Here is an 18,958-nt window from a genome sequence, read left to right on the forward strand (position 1 = left end):
AAGTGTCTGTTTCTCAGTATAGACTTCCAAAAGGTATACTCTTGTCGTCCACCGATCATATGCAGAGTCATTTTTGTTCTTTCTGGAAAAAGGTTACAAAGATCTGAGTAAGGAAAATTAAGACCGTTTTTTTTTTTATTTGCAATGTTTCCTGGATAGCATTAGGAGCTTATGGAATGCTTTTACTTGCAGTGTATTGGAGTTTGCAATGTTCTATTTTTGCCCAGGTACAGGTGCCTTTTTTTTTTTTTTTTTTGCAACATATAACCACAGCTATGTAAAGGATAGGAAAGCACACAAGACAGGACTACAGGTATAATCTAAAAAACATTGATTTGCGTTCTATTTATGCAGTTTCGCATGCATGTAGGTGTGCAAAAGCCATGATTCTGGTGCCAAGATGTCAGTTACTGCAGACAAATTTCACTCACGTTTTCCCAGGAGTTACATACTGGGTAACAATTGAAAATTAAATGGCTGTGGCACACATGGAGGATTACATCTTTGAACTGAAGGAGCTGGGGACCAAATTGTCGTCCAAATGCGATTCCTGCCGATCAGCTGCAGCCACAGTTTGTGTTCTGACATCCACCGATGACGGCTGTCAGAATGCAACACCCAGAAGCTGGGATTCCTGTTAGATTTCTTTCATTCGGCTCATGTGAATGCAAGAAATCTGTGCCTATGGCCAGCTATAGTTTGCAGTTTATTACAGGTGTTTTTACGGTGTATTAAAACTGCTTTTTCATTGAAACCAAATGATCATGAACACAGCCTTTTGCTGTGGTTTTGAATGGGAACAGTTGTGTTTGAGAGCCACTGTGTTCACATGCAAAAGACAACATTTGACAGCGACGTCCATATACACAAGTTCTAATGGCGGTTAACCACTCTACAATGCAAACGCTTGTTGGTGCCGATCTATAATTATAGAATCCGCAAACATCTGCGTTTTGGGTGATTTGGGACCCGCCACTGTCTCCAGCATGTACCTTTTGAGGCAAATTTGTTGTGGTTTTTACAGTAATTTTGGGCCGATTTTTTTTTTTTTTTTTTTTTTTCTGCTATTTTGGCGTGATATTTACCATGATTTACTGTGCTTATGGTGTGTTTCATAGGGCATGTGACTCAAACGCATAAAAAAACACGAGTGCATTAATGAGTTCTTGCTGCGATTTCAATGCATTTGAACTGGAAGGTGCGTTGGACCAGTGTGAAGACATACAGTGCCTTGCAAAAGTATTCACCCCCTTGGCTTTTTACCCATTTTGTTACATTACAGCCTAAAGTTCAATGGGGTTTTTTTTCTTTTTTTTTTTATCTGAATTTTATATGTGATGGATCAAAACACAATAGTCTGAACTAAAATTTGAAATGTATACATAAAACCATTTTTCAGAAATAAAAAAATAATTGGCATCTGCGTATGTATTCACCCCCTTTGTTATGAAGCCCATAAAAAGCTCTGGTACAACCAATTATCTTCAGAAGTCACATAATTAGTGAAATGATTTCCTGTGTGCAATCTAAGTATCACATGATCTGTCATTACATATACACACCTTTTTGAAAGGCCCCAGACACTGCAACACCAAACAAGAGGCACCACTAACCAAGCACTGCCATGAAGACCAAGGAACTCTCCAAACAAATAAGGGCCAAATCCTCAAAAGAGATACGACGGAGTAACTGCTGTTACTCCGTCGTATCCCTGGTCCTAACTATGGAACTGATCCACAGAATCAGTTTCCCGTAGTTAGGACGAAGATCCGACATGTGTAATTGAATTAAACTGCCGGATCTTAGGATGCAGTACCGCATCCGCCGCTGGGGGCATTTCGCGTCGAAATGCCGCCTCGGGTATGCAAATTAGGACTTACGGAGATCCACAAAGCTTTTCAGCTTCGTTTTTTCTCCGTAAGTTTAATTTTGCAAACGCAAAATTAGGGCTGCTTTTACAAGGTGTAAACTGTTTACACCTTGTAAAAACAGACCTTTCTTGCTCGCGACGCAATTTTTTTTAAATTTGAATTTTTTTTTTGGCGCCGTATCTTTTTTTTACCCAACGCAACTTTATTGTCCCGTCACAATCCACAAAGCCCAACGTAACGTAATTTTGCGCTATGCACGTCGGGAAAATGACGTCACGAGCATGCGCAGTACGGCGGGAGCACGCCTCATTTAAATGGGAATCGCCCCCTGGAGAAGAGGAACGCCTTGCGCCGGCCGGATTTAAGTTACACCGCTCAAAATTTCTAGGTAAGTGCTTTGTGGATCGGGCACTTAGAGATTTTGCGGCGGTGTAACTTAAATAGGAAAAATTACGTTACGCCCGCTGGCTGAGGATTTGGCCCAATGTTGTGAAGTACAAATCAGGGTTGGGTTATAAAAAAAAAAAAAAAAATATCCAAATCTTTGATCCCTAGGAGCACCATTAAATCTATCATAACCAAATGGAAAGAACATGGCACAACAGCAAACCTGCCAAGAGACGGCCGCACACTATCTTATGGATCGGGCAAGGAGGGCATTAATCAGAGAGGCAGCAGAGGTTGACCCTAGGTAACCCTGGAGGAGCTGCAGAGTTCCACAGCAGAGACTGGACTGGCAGTTGTACATAGGACAATAATAAGACGTACGCTCCATAGAGTTGGGCTTTATGGCAGAGTGGCCAGAAAAAGCCAATACTTTCAGCCAAAAACAAAATGGCACGTTTTTAAGTTTGTACGAAGGCATGTGGGAGACTCCCAAAATGTATGGAGGAAGGTGCTCTAGTCTGAGACACAAATTTAACTTGTTGCCCATTAAAGAAAACGCTGTCTGGCGTAAACACATCACCCAAAGAACACCATCCCCACAGTGAAACATGGTGGCAGCATCATACTGTGGGGATGGTTTTGACATGTCCCAGAAGACTGCAGAACTATTCACAATGCACGGACGGCTCTCGGCTGTGAAGCCACAAGATGTCACAGCCGTGTGGCCACAGTTGAGATGTTGGCGCCGGGGACAGACCACCGACGGAAAGAACAGCTCGGGTGAGCACATCACTGAATTCTGGGACAGGATGAGTGTCAAGTCAGCAGCTACAGTTTTTTTGTAGTTGCTGACATGTAATAAACACAAATGACTAGTGGAACGTTATAGCATGCAGCCAGTGTCCCAGTGCTGCAGTTGGTGAAACTCCGGCTGATTTCTGTTTTTACTTAAGTTTTATTAGACTTCATATACTCAGATTCTCTTCACCACACCATTTTTTTTTCTCCCAAGGATTCATGTAGTAAAACATAACACTTTTTGAATAAGTATTAAATGAGCAAGTGGGACTGAATACAAGTCACATGAAACCTGTCTCTCCTGTTGGGGCACATTATATCTACCTATGTGATGAAATGCAAACCCAGCAGCCTCTTGTATCTAAGTGCAAATTAACCCCTTCTACCATAACGCTGGATGTCCGTCAGAAATGGAAGATGGCAAAGCACCAATTGTTTACCAAGTTGTTTTATTAAAAATGTCACTACGTTAACACCATTATCAGGAGGTGATGCAGCACTACTACAGATCTGCAATAGGGAATGCTCCAACTGCGTATGGAATACAAATTTATGCAATTGTTACCAAAGTATATAAAACTTTTTTTTTTTTTTTTTTTTTTTTACGCTAACCATAATGGAGAGAAAACATATAAGCCTCTATATGATCCCTTTTTATTTTTATGGTTATAGACCCGGTCAGCAGATAGTCTTCCTATAAAATCTGTGCATGTAACATGTATTCTGCATTTTATTTACCTGTAAAAGCCTCCCGTACACATCGAGCCCCGAGACTGCTTCTGGGTGCTGTTCAGCTACAGTTTAAGCGTCGGTCACTTATTTGACACTCCTTTTTGTTCCTCCCCTGGCAGTTGCATACGTTTTTTATGTCGAGAGGCTAGCTGCTGAAGAGCTGGGCCAGCACAGAGTAATCGGACACATTTTCAGAGAGTAGTGTGCTACATGCAAGGGGGAGGGGACTGTGCGCAGCAATTGACTTTTGGACTAGTACATTTTCTTGCAAGTTTCAAAGACTCATTGCCGTAGCCGTGCGGCAGGCGCTTTGAGTAATAGGGTACATGCCGCCACCGGCGTGACGTAGCTTGTGCATGTGGCCGGCGGCCCCGATTGCTCCTGAGAAGGAGAGAACGGAGATCTGTCAATGGAAACAGAACGATCTCCGCTCTGTCTGGGGCGAGAAGAGCAATCTGTTAATGTTTAGGAACAGTGATCTGTCTCCTCACCCAGGCAGTCCCATCCATGTATAACAGGGCCTTCTAGGAAGCAATGTTACAATCATTTTACAGCTATTGATGGATATTTCACAAACTCATAAGGCAAGGGGACACCCCAAACCATTGCTCTGTGTCCATCCTGATTGGCTCGCTGGCTGTGATTGGCAGGAGAGCTGACAATTGGGAGTGCAAGTCCCAGAAGAGGCAAGGTTCTCGTGGACATCGCTGGATCGAGAGGGGGGGCTCTGCTAAGTATTGGTGGAGCTGAGGGGGACTGCTCCACACAGGTTTTTTACCTTTATGCATAGAATGCAAGAAGGTAAAATGAACCTTGTGCCTTTACAACAACCCCTTTAACTTTTTTTAACAGAAGTATGCATCTGCAATCAAGTTTGCTAAAATCCTTTTAACATCTATTCATGGCAAGTTTACAGTTGAGCAACAGTGTGTGGTAAAAAAAAAAATTGTTTCATTTTAATTGCATACTGTATATGGTTTTGTTTTAGTAAGTTATCTACATTAGCACATGCCCTAGAGTGGTGCACATGACAAGTATACTTTTCTTTATCTTATGCCAGCACTCCACACCCTCCCCTCTTGTTCTGGTCAAGGGGAAGCCCACACCATGTATAGTCAGAGCTAAGTTTGTATTGCCTCTAATAAAGTGATGTCAGTCTTCCAGCTGTCCTGGACTTTTGTCTTCAACACCCTCTGAATGGCCCTCTCGTGGTACCTGATATTCCAGCACATAGAGGAGCTAGTATGGAATTATTTTTCATCACTGTATCTGGAGTTTGTAAAGCAGTTTTGTACGGATTTTGGGTGCCCAGCTAATTATGTCTACTGCACCTTTTGAATAATAAAAAAAAAGTCTTTACCAGCTGTGATGTTTATATGAAATATGTAATCGATGCAAAGTTTCTATTGCACGAGGTGAAATAAGTGAGGAATGTTGAGATGTACAGTAAAACCTTGGTTTGCGAGCATAATTCGTTCCTGAGCCTAGGTTCACACTGCTGCGAATTCAAAATCGCGGTAAAATCACGGCCCGAAATCGCAAAAAGTAGTACAGGAACTACTTTTTGAAATCGCAGATGCGGCGTCGCACTGATTAGGACAGTGCCATTGCCGACAATTGCCGCCGATTTGAGATGCGATTTGACATGTCAAATCGCATCTCAAATCGTTCCAAATCGTACCCAGTGTGAACCAGGGCTGAAACATGCTTGTAATCCAAAGCACTTTGTATATCGAAGCATTTTTTTTACAGGGTATATAAGAGAAGAGAGGCACCACTAAGTGTAGCAATAAGTTGCTAAATGTTGTATCTTCATTAAATGTAACCATATTGCTTGGAGGCTCCTCTTCATTTTTTATACTCAGTTGTGACATGACGCTACTCTTATATCAAGACATCGCTTGTATATCAAGGCAAAATGTATTAAAACATTTTGCTTGTCTTGCAAAATGATCTGTTTCAATTTGTTTTTATTAAATTTTTAAAAAAACAGATTTATTTTACAATTCATTGCCAGTAAGCATACAATTTTTTTTTTCACATTTAAAATAAGTTCAACATTTAATGGATATAAATAACAAAAACAACTCGCATAAAACAATAGTATGGGTCAATCCTGCGTCCTTCTGATCTTTTATTCTCACCTCCGCCTTTACCCTTTCCTCTGTCATCCCCTCCCCTCCCTCCCCCTCTCCCGTTGTGCTAAGTCCCCGATTCCATTTCTAGTCCTTTAGTGCCTGTGCCCTGTCTATTAGTTTGAGGGGGCAAGAGTAAAGCTCTCCCCCCCCCCCCCCATTACCTATGTGCCTATATACCTCTCATATAAAAAAAAGGGGGAAGCGGCGAAAAGAGACCCCTCAGCTCCCCCAAACTATTTAAAGCGGAGCTCCACCCTAAAGTGGAACTCACGCTGATCGGCACCCGCCCCCCCCCCTCCGGTGTCACATTTGACACCTTTCAGGGGGGAGGGGGGTGCAGATACCTGTCTAAAGACAGGTATTTGCACCCACTTCCGGCCACACGCTACGGGCAAAAGACGGGTTTTTCTGACTTCCCGTCTGTCGCCCGTTGTGTGCTGGGAACACTCGGCTCCCAGCACACAGCGGGAGCCAATCGGCGGGCACAGCGCGACTCGCGAATGCGCCGTAGGGAACCGGGTAGTGAAGCCGGAGCGCTTCACTTCCTGGTTCCCTCACTGAGGATGGCGGGGGGAGCAGCAGAGAGACGAGCGATCGCTCATCCTCTGCTGCGGACGGCGCTGTACTCCAGGACAGGTAAGTGTCCTAATATTAAAAGTCAGCAGCTGCAGTATTTGTATCTGCTGGCTTTTAATATTTTTTTATACTGGCACATCTGCTTTAAGTGCATCGTGTGCTTCTCACCCTTTAAATCGTGTGATTTCTCAAAAATTCTCTCCCCTTCCCTTCTCCCCTCCCCTCTCCTGCAAAATGCTCTCAAACCAAGTTACTCTCAAACCAAGGTTTTACTGTAGATAGAATATATGGGGAAATGTTTTTTTTTTAAATTCCATCTCTGTCATTTGTACTGTTATAAATGATTTATTTTCTGATAGCTGGTGACATCAGTGTTCTCAAATCCTTTGAAAAAAATTATGAAGATGCATTCTCCAAATTCTTTTTCAGTATGTTATGCAGTTTAATGCTTACTGTACATTAACGTGTTTTTTCCGAGATATGTTACTCCCTTGCAATGTTAAGAATGACAGTGTTTAGTTTAAAAAGGAGTCTTTTTTCTTCTTCTACAGATTAGATGCAGGAACATATATAAAGCTAAACCTAAATTGTGTTTCTGGTTCACTATTCATTTTTATGCTGGCAGTAACTTGGAGGTTAAGTTTTTAGTTTAATAATAAAAAATTATAAAAATTATACAGTGGATACAAAACATCTACACACCCCTGTTAAAATGTTAGGTTTCTATGATGTAAAAAAAAGACAAAGGCAAGTCACTTCAGAACTTTTTCCAACTTTTTAATGTGACCTATAAACTGTACAACTCAACTGAAAAACAAAAAATGTGGTCTGCAGAGCTTTCAAAGCATCATTGTTGACCACTTACGGACTGCCCGCCGCAGTTTTACGTCCTCTGTTTGAAGAGGAATACCGTTATGGTAGCCGCTGGCTACTATAACCCCTGTATCCTCTTTAGCGGGCGGTCCGCTAAGATAAAAGTGGTCTCTGTGGCGGATTTGCCGCAAGATCACTTGGCGGTGGGAGAGGGCCCCCCTCCTGCTGCTCTCCGGATCCTTCCACTGCTTACTGGAGCTGTCGGCAGCGGCAGAGGCAATCCGGTCCACTCTGTTGCTGTGTATGGAGACGAGTGAAGGGAAGATGGCCCCCACCTGTCTCAATATCACTGCAGGGCGGAAGCAATGTCAAAACGTGACTTCTGCCCATACGCCTTAAAGGGAATTTTTTTTTGTTTAGTTTTTTTATTGCATTTAAGTCCAAATTTATCTTTTTGACCCCAGATCTCATATTAAAGAGGACTTGTCATGCTTGTTTCTATTACAAGGGATGTTTGCATTCCCTGTAATAGGAATAATGGTGACCCAATTTTATTTATTTTTTTAAACTGTTCTAAGGCCCTTTTCACACTACAAAATCCGTTTTAATAATCCGTATTAAAATCCGTCAGATAATGTTAAAAAACTGAAGTTATACGTCCTTTATAACATATCATTAAAGTCTATGGGATTTTTTTATGTTCCGTAAAGATCCGTAATAGTCCGTTATAACGTACGGACGTTAGTTATTACGGAATATGTGACGGGTCTTGCACTAATTTTTTTTCCGTTGCAAGTAACGGATATATTAACGTCCGTTATATTTTAACATTGAAGTCTATGGCGCACGGACGTTGGTAAATGTCTCCGTAAATGTCCGTTATGTTAACGGACGTCAATTTTACTGAGCATGCTCAGTAAAGACTTCTGGAGCTGGACTTCAAGAAAGGGTGAAATGGTTTTTATTAACGGACGTTAGAAAGGAATGATATAACGGATGTATACGGATAAACATTATCCGTTTTTCAATAAAGGAAGAATGGTAAAATATTTATCCGTATGTATCCGTTATTAAATCCGTTAATAAACGTCCGTTAATAGGTGTAATAACAGTAGTAACGGATATTATAAAACGGACATACAATCCATAGTGTGAAAGAAGCCTAAAATCAATAAAATAAAAAAGTTTTTTTTAAAGCACCCCGTCCTGACGAGCTCACACGCAGATGCGAACGCATATGTGAGCAGCTCCCGCATATGAAAATGGTGTTCAAACTACACGTGAGGTATTGCCGCGATGGTCAGAGCGAGAGCAGTAATCTATCCCTATACCGCCTCTAACTCAAAACTTTCAACCTGTAGAATTTTTTTTTAAACATTGCCTATGGAGATTTTTAAGGGTAAAAGTTTGATGCCATGCCACAAGCGGGCGCAATTTTCAAGTGCGACATTTTGGGTATCACTTTACTTGGCGTAACATAATCTTTCACAATATATAAAAAAAAAATTATTACTTATTTTTTTTTAATTTTATTTAAAAAAGTGATTATTTTTCCAAAAAAGTGCGCTTAAAAGACCGCTGAGCAAATTCGGTGTAACAAAAAGTATTGCAGTGACCGGCATTTTATTCTCTAGGGTGTTGGAACCCCCAAACATAAATTTTTATTTTTCTAAGTAGTTTTCTAGCAAAAAAACTTTAAACTTGTAAACAGAGTCTGAAAAACCGGCTCAGTCCTTCAGTGGTTAAAAGGTTTCAGGAGCAGGGTTCAAAAGAATTTCTAAGGCATTAGATATGCCATGGAACACAGTGAAGACCAAGTGGAGAAAATATGGCACAACCGTGACATTACCAAGAACTGATGAAAAGATGAGAAGAAAACTAGTCGGAGGCTGCCAAGAGACCTACAGTAATATTAAAGGGGTTGTAAAGGTTTGTGTTTTTTTTTGTTTTTGTTTGTTTTTTAAATAGGTTCCTTTTTAAGCTAGTGCATTGTTGGTTCACTTACCCTTTTCTTCAATTTCCCAAGTGAACCAACAATGCACTAGCTTAAAGTGGATGTAAACCCCAATTTTTTTTTGTCACAATGTAGAGTATAAGATCATCTGTGCCCAGTCTTGCCACACAGTTAATCCAGCTCTGAGCAATCCTTTTATTCAGTGAAAATGAAGACTTCCAGATAAAACCCTGTCTAAAGACTTTCCTCTCTCCTTGCTTTGAGTGACAGGTTATTTACATATCTAGCTTGGACATGTTTATCATATGTTATGTTTTTATAATAATATGAGGTGATTCACAATTCATTGTATATTACCAGGATGTGTTATGTGGGGGAGGGTGGATTTCTCACTTTTTATACTGTGGATCACCTCATATTATGATAAACGTCCAAGCTAGATATGCAACTAACCTGTCACTCAAAGCAAGTAGAGAAGAACAGACGTTTAATTTAGACAGGGTTTAATCTGGAAGTCTGGTAATTTTCACTGAACAATAAGAGGATTGCTCAGAGCTGGATTAACTCTGTGTGGCAAGACTGGGCAAAGATGATAGGAAATCTTATACTCTACATTGTGACATATTTTTTGGGTTTACATCCCCTTTTTAACCACTTAAAACCCCCTTAATAACTAGACAAATTTTCAGCTTTCGGTGCTCACATTTTGAATGACAATTACTCAGTCATGCAACACTGTACCCAAATTAAATTTTTGTCCTTTTTTTCCCCATAAATGGAGCTTTCTTTTGGTGGTATTTAATCACTGTTCGGTCTTTTATTTTTTGCGCTATTAAAGAAAAAAGACTGAACATTCTGTAAAATAAAATTTAGCAAATTTGTAATTCTTCATAAATTTTGGGCAAAATTAATCTTTGGTAAAAATAAGTACAAATTGGTGGATATTATTTGGTCTTTGTGAAAGTTATAGCGTCCACAAGCTATGGTGCCAATATCTGAAAATTGATCACACCTTAAAGCGGGGGTTCACCCTTAGAGGGCACTTTTCCCCCTTAGATTCCTGCTCGTTATTACTAGGGGAATCGGCTATTTATTTTAAAATATGTGCAGTACTTACCCGTTTACGAGACGCATCCTCTCCGTCGCTTCCGGGTATGGGCTTCGGGAATGGGCGTTCCTTCTTGATTGACAGGTTTCCGAGAGGCTTCCGACGGTCGCATCCATCGCGTCACGATTTTCCGAAAGAAGCCGAACGTCGGTGCGCAGGCGCAGTATAGAGCCGCGCCGACGTTCGGCTTCTTTCGGCTACGAGTGACGCGATGGATGCGACCGTCGGAAGCCTCTCGGAAGGCTGTCACTCAAGAAGGAACGCCGGCTCCCGAAGACCCATACCCGGAAGCGACGGAAGAAGATGCAGCTCGAAAACGGGTAAGTACTGCACATATTTTAATATAAATAGCCGATTCCCCTAGACCGAACGAGCAGGAAGCTAAGGGGAGATTTTTTTTTTTTTTTTTAAATGGGTGAACTCCCGCTTTAAGTACTGATGGCCTAGAAAAGTCCAAATACCCCCCAAATGACCCCTTGTTGGAAAGAAGACATTCCAAGGTATTTAGAAAGCGGCATGGTAAGTTTTTTGAAGTTGCCATTTTTTCCCACAAGATTTTTTTTTTTTCTTTTCCCCACATGTAAAAATAATCATTTATTTGATAGAAAATTACATAGAACCCCAAAACGAATTTTATATATATATAACTTTTTATCGCGCACGGTATTTGCACAGCAATTTTTCGAACAAATTTTTTTGGAAATAAAACTGTTTGTTTTTTTGTTTTTTTTTAAAAGGCACCAAAGTTAGCCCAATGTTTTTGCATAATATGATCGATGAAGTTACGCCGAGTAAATAGATACCCAACATGTCACCCTTCAAAATTGCACACGCTTGTGGAATGGCGCCAAACTTCGCTGCTTAAAAATCCCCATAGGTGACGCTTTAAATATTTTTACTGGTTACATCTTTTTAGTTGGAGAAGAGGTCTAGGGCCAAAATTATGTGACAAGTTTCTGTATTCATATGTCTGGGCTATGGGGTAGAGTGGCAAGACTGAAGCCCTTTCCTACGAAGACAATCATCCAAGCCAGGCTTTGCTATAACACAAATTGTGCGGGCAGATGACACCACCGCTCCGTTTATGCAGAGCGGACACGGACATAGTCCACTCTGCTCTATTGGTGGCCAGGAGTAAATAAACGGTCCGTTTACACTCGATGGCCCTCCATTCCGATCTTCGTAGACGGAGGACAATGGATCCTCTTCCCTGTGTGTTTTTGTACAGGGTTGGACTGGAGGTTTTCGGTTGCACCCACCTGGTCTATTGGGGTGAACTGACCACCTGATAAGTCTACCTGGATGGATTAATTTTTGAAAGGGGACCACAGAGTTTTTTTGCTCAGAATTAATATTCTAACTAGGGGTCGACCAATATGGGTTTGTCTCTGGCCGATATTTAGAAATCGATTATATGATGCCGATTTTTGTTGGTCATTTTAGGCAATTTTTTTATATATATTCCCTTCATCTCATAAACTCACCCACTCCCCCCTGCTTGCTCCTGTCACTCTACCACACACTTAATGTCCTTAGTACAGACTGCACTGGTTGGCTCTGGCAGGTGGCACTGGTAGGTTTCACACTGAGCTGATAGTGTATATGTGTGTGAAACTGACATGTAACTGAATGCAGAGAGAGAGGAGCTGTCACATTCAGCTGTGATGTCGGGGGTGGGCGGGACCCAGCAGTTATCAAACACCAGGCACTGATTGGGCAGTTTAAGAAAGGGTGCGTGACCACATACACGTAGAGGCCCATCCAGAATAATCCTGTTGGCTGGTGGGTCTCGCCCACCCTGACATCACCGCTGAATTTTGACAGATGGTCTTTCTGCATTCAGTTACATATCAGTTTCACACACTGTGCTGCTCTGCTAACAGAGTGTGGAGGAGGAATGTGCGGTCAGTGTTAACCATCGGTCTAATTTCGATAATAATCGGCCGATGCTGATTTGTCCAAATATCGGTCGACCTCTTATTCTAACCAATAGATTCACAAAAGACCGAAGTTGTCAAAAAAAATGTGTTTTTATGAGGAAGCAAGGAAAAACTTGGGGGGGGGGGGGGGGGGGGAAAGGAGTGGCTGTCAATATCTCATGCTTGAACATTGCAAACGTTTTTGACACAATTCCTTACACATGGCTAATGAGTAAGGCTGACCATAGTGAGTCAGTTTTTTTTTTTCCCCAGCCAGTGACCCAATTTTTTATTCTTATTATTTTTTTTTCCCCCCATTCACATGTTTTAAAGTGAAAAAAGAGAAACGTCCCCGCGCTGTGTCTTTGTATTCTGTCAGTGATATTTTGTGCATTTTCTAGATACACAAAATAAAACTTGATATTTACACTTTTGCTTTTTAACATAGGTTTAGAAAGGAATGTCTGCCCTTATGTTGTGAAATTGCTGCATAAACTTTTGGCGCTATATAAACTGTATAATTTTTTTCATGCTGTAGCAAATTGAACCTTGCTTTTACAGGGTGGTTTGGTCTCCCTGTGGGATCCTCTGTGTATGGACATTTTCCTTTTTAATCTCTGTTTGTTCAACTAGATGTATCACTGTATTAGTGTTACTGGTCCCCAAAAAAGTGTCAGGTGTCCGATTTTGTCCACCGTAAAGTCGCAGGCCCGCTAAAAATCGCTGCTCGCCGCTATTACTAGTATTAGGACAACCCTAGTAGTGATTAAATGTCACCAAAGGAAGGTTTTGTTTGGGTACAGTTAGGGTTGTCCCGATACCGATACTAGTATCGGTATCGGGACCAATACCAAGCATTTGCCCGAGTACATGTACTCGGGCAAATGCTCCGATGCTTAACCCGATACCTGGACAGTCAGGGTGATCAGTGCAGTGGGGGGGAGTTACAAGCACCGATCACCGCTGACTGTCCTTGTGTCCTCCTCAATTCCCCCTCCATGCTGTGTCCCCCCTCCTTGCTGCCGCCATCATGCCCCGCTCCTTGCTGCCGATGTCATCCCTCTGTCCTGCCTCCATGCTGCCGCCGTGTCCCCAATCCTTTCTGCCGCCATCATCCCTCTGTCCTGCCTCCATGCTGCAGCCGTGTCCCCACTCCTTTCTGCCGCTGTCATGCCCCGCTCCGTGCTGCCGCTGTCATGCCCACCTCCGTGCTGCCGCCGTCATGCCCCCTCCATGCTGCCGCCGTGTCCCCAATCCTTTCTGCCGCCGTCATCCCTCTGTCCTGCCTCCATGCTGCAGCTGTGTCCCCACTCCTTTCTGCCGCCGTCATGCCCTGCTCCGTACTGCCGCTGTCATGCCCACCTCCATGCTGCCGCCGTCATGCCCCCTCCATGCTGCCGCCGTGTCCCCAATCCTTTCTGCCGCCGTCATCCCTCTGTCCTGCCTCCATGCTGCAGCCGTGTCCCCACTCCTTTCTGCCGCCGTTATGCCCCCCTCCATGCTGACGCCGTTATGCCCCCCTCCATGCTGACGCCGTTATGCCCCCCTCCATGCTGACGCCGTTATGCCCCCCTCCATGCTGACGCCGTTATGCCCCCCTCCATGCTGACGCCGTTATGCCCCCCTCCATGCTGCTGCCGTGTCCCCCCCTCGATCTGTCAGGATGGAGAGCGTCGGTAGGAGCCGGTAAACCCGGCTCCTACCTTTTGCGAATGTACAGAGTCAGTGATCACTGACTCTGTCCATTCACAGAACTGAAACATTGTAACCTCCTGTGATTACGATGTTTCAGTTTATGAATGAAGAGAAGCCGCTGGCTTCTCTTCTTTCATTTTCAGCGCAGCTGAGTTTGTAGATAAAGGGTCTGGGGAATTTGTGTCCCTAGTCCCTTTCCCTGTCTCAGAGGGGAGATGTCAGAGGTCTGTTAAGACCCCTGATATCAAACCAAAGGCCCCCCCCCCCCCCCCAACAGGGCTGATTAAAAAAAAAAAAAAATGAATTGTAATAAAAAAATGAATTGTAAAAAATGTAAATAAAAACACACTGACACTGTACATTTCCCCCCACCCCCCTTAAAAAATAAAATAAAACAATGTAAAAAAAAATTAAAAAAATAAAAAATAAAAAATGTAAAAAAAAAAAAAAAAAAAAATACTGACACATGAGATTTAAAAAAAGTATCGGTATTCGGTATCGGCGAGTACTTGATTAAAAGTATCGGTACTTGTACTCGGTCCTAAAAAAGTGGTATCGGGACAACCCTAGGTACAGTGTTGCATGTGCAAAAACAATAAGGATATGGACAGCCGCACTCCAGTAACTTGAAAAAAGACGTGCCCTTTATTGGGTACAGGAAAAAATGCACTACAGGTATCAGCACACAGTGGGATAAACAGCTGACGCGTTTCGCATTGAGTGTCAATGCTTAATCATAGCTGATACAGTGTTGCATGGCTGAGTAATTGTCATTCAGAGTGTGACCACGCTGAAAACTAAAGTCGCCCGGGCAGGAAGTGTGTGTGTGTCTGGTCTTGAGGTGGTTAATGAAGATTTTTCATTTGCACTGAATGAACTGGTCTTTTTCACATTATCCTAATAGCACTCCCACATGTCCTACCCATGCTCTCCAGCCAGTTATAAAGCCTATTTTCATAATTTCCTAAAAAAAATATTTAACCATTAAGCGTCTTGCCTGCTCGTCAAGTATGGCAAGTGACTCCTGGTCTGTCGGTCACTGTGAGGAGGCAGGAATGACCAGGACTGTCAATCAAATGTTGCTACATCAGTGGGTGGTTCAGACCAGGAGTCCTACACAACAAGCAGGAATGTAATTATATTACTACTGGCTGCCATGAGCTACTGCTGGGAAGTGACAAAATTGGTGGACATGGGGATACATGGCATAGCAGGCACCGATCTTGCAAAATGAATATATGAAGTAATGAATCCCGTGATTCAGATACTGCACACTGATCTTTCTCGCTGATAAGACTGGGGGGACAAAATATTGGGTTAAAGGGGTTGTAAAGCTTTGTGTTTTTTCACCTTAATGCATCCTATGCATTAAGGTGAAACAACACCTTGCAGTCACCGGCCCCTCCTAGCCCCTGTTTTATTTACCTGAGACCTGAATCTCCTTGAGCGCGATCCCACATTGCTTTCACTGAGCTCTAGTCGGCTCTTCATTGCATGATTGATGGCAGCGCAGCCATTGACTCTCTCTGCTGTCAATCAAATCGATGGATGGCGGGACCAAGTCATACACTTGGCGGCAAAAAAATAAACTTTGCTTAGCTTTTTTGGCAGGTCTTTTAGAATTCGTTTTTTTTTATTTCCTTACTAGACTTTTAACTATAAAATGTGATAGTTGTGCACATTGCAGCACATTGTACTTGACTAAAATGTTTTTTTTTATCAAATTTTTATCTAATGTGATAATGGGGAAGGCCAGTGGTGGTCTAGTGAGGAGTTGGTTTTGTTGTCAAAATTAAATGCAATACCCAAGCAATCAAATTTGTTCTTTGAGCACTTGTGAGTGCTAGACCTCCCCTGAAAAGAAGCACACACTAGCTAACCACATAATGACTAGTAAAAATGTTTGAACTATTTAGGCTGATTATTGCCAAATAAGGCACAATTGGCTGACCAAATTTGGTCAAATAAATGAAGACGGCTACTCCTGTGCCTTGTAATGTGCACTGTTCATTCTCTCAGGAACAGCTATGGTCTGAATGCATGGTGGCTGCATTTTTCATACTGTGTATTACAGTATGGAATAACGATTTTCATTGCTATTAACATTTTTGAGTTTAAAGCGGAGGTTCACCCTAAATATGAAGTTTATCTGACTCTGAGCATCAGCATAAATACATGTGCAATCCATCTTTTTTTTTTTTCCATATGGCAATGTTTACCTTTATAATCGTTTACTGAATCTGGCTTCCCGTGGGAGCGGGCATGTTTGATTTCCCCGGCTGTTCGCAATGTCTCCTGGGAGTGAGGTGTTGAGACTCCCAGGAAACGATCAATACTGTAATCCCGCGTTGGCTCGCACGTCACGTGACTCGGCAAGCGTGTCATGTGACGAGGGCGGATACTAAATCGCCATTTTAAGTAAGGGAACTGTGTAGTGTTGATGACGCCGCTCGCCGTCAACACTACACATGCGCGGGATAGAGCGGTGAATGCTGGGACATCAGCATTCACCGTATCCCGGAAGGAAATGCTAGGGGGCTTCAGAGTGCCCACAACCAAGATGGAAACGTCCATCTTAGATTTTTATAAAACATCTTTTGCGGTGCACATGTGGCCCGCGGAACCCTCTGATGTGGCCCGTGACCGCCTGCTCTGGGATGTTATAGAATACTGTTATTAAATGTCAGTTTTATTACTAAAATCACAGGGTATATATGCGCATATCTGTTCTGCAGTGGTTACTGGGCTACTTTCAAACTGATCCACAGGTGCAGAGCAGCACACCTGCAGGTTACCTGCACTGAGCCATATACTTCTGTTATTACCGTATTTATCGCCCTATAGCGCGCACTGGCGTATAGCGCGCACCCCAAACCTAGAGGAGAATCCTAGGGGAAAAAAAAGAAATACTGACAATTTACAGATAGTTACTTACAGTTGCCCGGCGGCCTTGTCCGGTCCGTTGTTCGTCTGCGGCATTCGGAGTATAACGCGCACCCACGATTTTCCCCTGATTTTAAGGGGGAAAAAGTGCGCGTTCTACACCGATAAATACGGTACCTGTGAGTTTGGGGAGGATAAACTGCAACACATCTGTGTGAAAGCAGTCTTGTGCCCCTTTCACACGGTTAGTCTGACCCAATTGGACCTCTAAGGACTGGCGGATGTAAACCGACTTGTGTCTTACCTCCAATCTAATCCGCAAAAAGTATAGTGGGCTGTGTTCATGTCCAATCTGCATATACAGAGCAGACACAGACCTGCCATCCACTTGCTCCACTCATTGTGGCCCTCTCTCTTCAAAAGGTTGGGCACCCCTGCGCTAGACCGTCACTGTGCATGCGCATTATAAAATGTAAAAAAGGGGTATACAAATGCTTTAAAGTGTTACGAAACCCACAATGGTAAAACCAGTCTCTATTTTAAGTAAAGCATGCTTGTTACACCCACTGTGGAACCTGAGGGGATAATCCGCCACATTGTGTAAAAAATAAAGTTGTTTGAGGACTTCTCTGATCCTCCCCTTCCACTGTCCCCAATCCATCCCCTGATTTTACAGTGCCTTTGGAGTCACTCTGCACTTTGGTTTGTATTGCTAAGGTTTTTTTTTTTTTCTTTTCTTAAAATACACTGCAGATATGTGCCCAGCTCAAATTTTATGAATTGGGTTTACATCCACTTTAAGGCCTATTTTACTGTTGCTAAAATGTTCTGAAGATATTTTAATTGCATTTTTGAGATCTTTTATTAATGGTACCAGCTGTGAACATTGCTATAGAATTTTCTTGCACTTGAATATGGGGTGGAAAGAAGTTGACAGGTTTGTTTTCTACCTATTTTTTGTTTTAATATTTTACTTTTCTTTTTCAGGCTTGCATCGATGATAATATTGAAATGGTCAAATTTCTTGTTGAAAATGGAGCCAGTATTAATCAACCAGACAATGAAGGTTGGATACCACTACATGCTGCTTCTTCCTGTGGATATCTTGACATAGCTGAGTGAGTCTTCTGTTTTTTTTTTTTTTTTGTTTTTTTTTTTTTTGCTTGAGTAAAAGTTTAAATGGTCTTTTTATAACCCTTTCGCTACTAGAGAACATTAGGCCTGAAGATTGCATAACTCAGATCAGAAATCAGATACCCTAGAACAGGGGTAGGCAACCTTTGAGAGATGGTGACCTACATTGAAGAGATCAAAAATCACTGGGGTAATGAACCCCCCCCCCCCACTTTTTAGAGATTAAATCGCAAGTCCCCAATAAAAAGACAGCATGAAAAAAACTCAGAAAAAAATACTAAAATGAATATCCCTGTAAAAAAAAAAAAAAAAAAACAAAAAAACTTGACCTACCTTTTAAAAGTTAGCTTTAGTGAGTGATTCAGCATTCACTCTGTTTTTTTTTTTTTTTTTGTCCGGAGAGTAATTGGTTACCCCCACAAGTCTCATGCTGGAGTTCAATATGAATGTGGAACATCTGGTACTGCAGGCTGATTTTCTTTACTAGTTTTAGACTCGGCTATATGCTCTGGCTAGTGCTTGTAGTAGGTGGGGCAGCTTCCAATGGCTCAGGTAGGGCAGTGTACAGAGATCAGTAGAATGTAGGGCAGTGTACAAGGGGGTCAGTAGCATATAGGGTGGCCTGCAGGGGTCAGCTTGTGGCAGGAGGGCATGGTTCTGGGGCACGAAGAGGGATGCTGCATCAGGAGGGCACATGCGTGTTTTTTTTTTTTTTTCATGCAGAGCAGCGCAGGTAAGGTGTAGTGGTGCTGATACCTACTGGGCAGTCCTTTCACCTTGGATATCCCTGGATCGAGGAGGAGGGGCAGTGTTGATGAGCGTGCAATATCCATAGGAAGAACTTGGGCGTGCTCGAAGATCCCGAACCCGCCCAAGTTTTTCCGGAGGCTTTCACCACCCCCCAGCTGCATATATGCAAGGGGTGAGGCTGCCTTTGCAGCCCTTAATTT

The 18,958-nt window shown here is 42.5% G+C and overlaps 1 protein-coding gene across 3 annotated transcripts in view; it reads left to right on the forward strand.

Moving 5' to 3' along the window:
- Positions 1-18,958, forward strand: part of PPP1R12A (protein phosphatase 1 regulatory subunit 12A) — a 184,489-nt gene that overhangs the window by 33,443 nt on the left and 132,088 nt on the right. For all 3 annotated transcript variants that reach the window (XR_005747912.1, XR_005747913.1, XM_040343930.1), the window contains exon 2: positions 17,862-17,992. Coding sequence is in view for 1 of the 3 variants with exons in the window: in XM_040343930.1 (XP_040199864.1) it covers positions 17,862-17,992 (131 nt within the window). In the remaining 2 variants the exon portion in view is untranslated. The remainder of the gene's footprint in view (positions 1-17,861; positions 17,993-18,958) is intronic.

Source organism: Rana temporaria, chromosome 3 (assembly GCF_905171775.1).
Source record: "Rana temporaria chromosome 3, aRanTem1.1, whole genome shotgun sequence".
In the NCBI taxonomy this organism is placed as follows: Eukaryota; Metazoa; Chordata; class Amphibia; order Anura; family Ranidae; genus Rana; species Rana temporaria.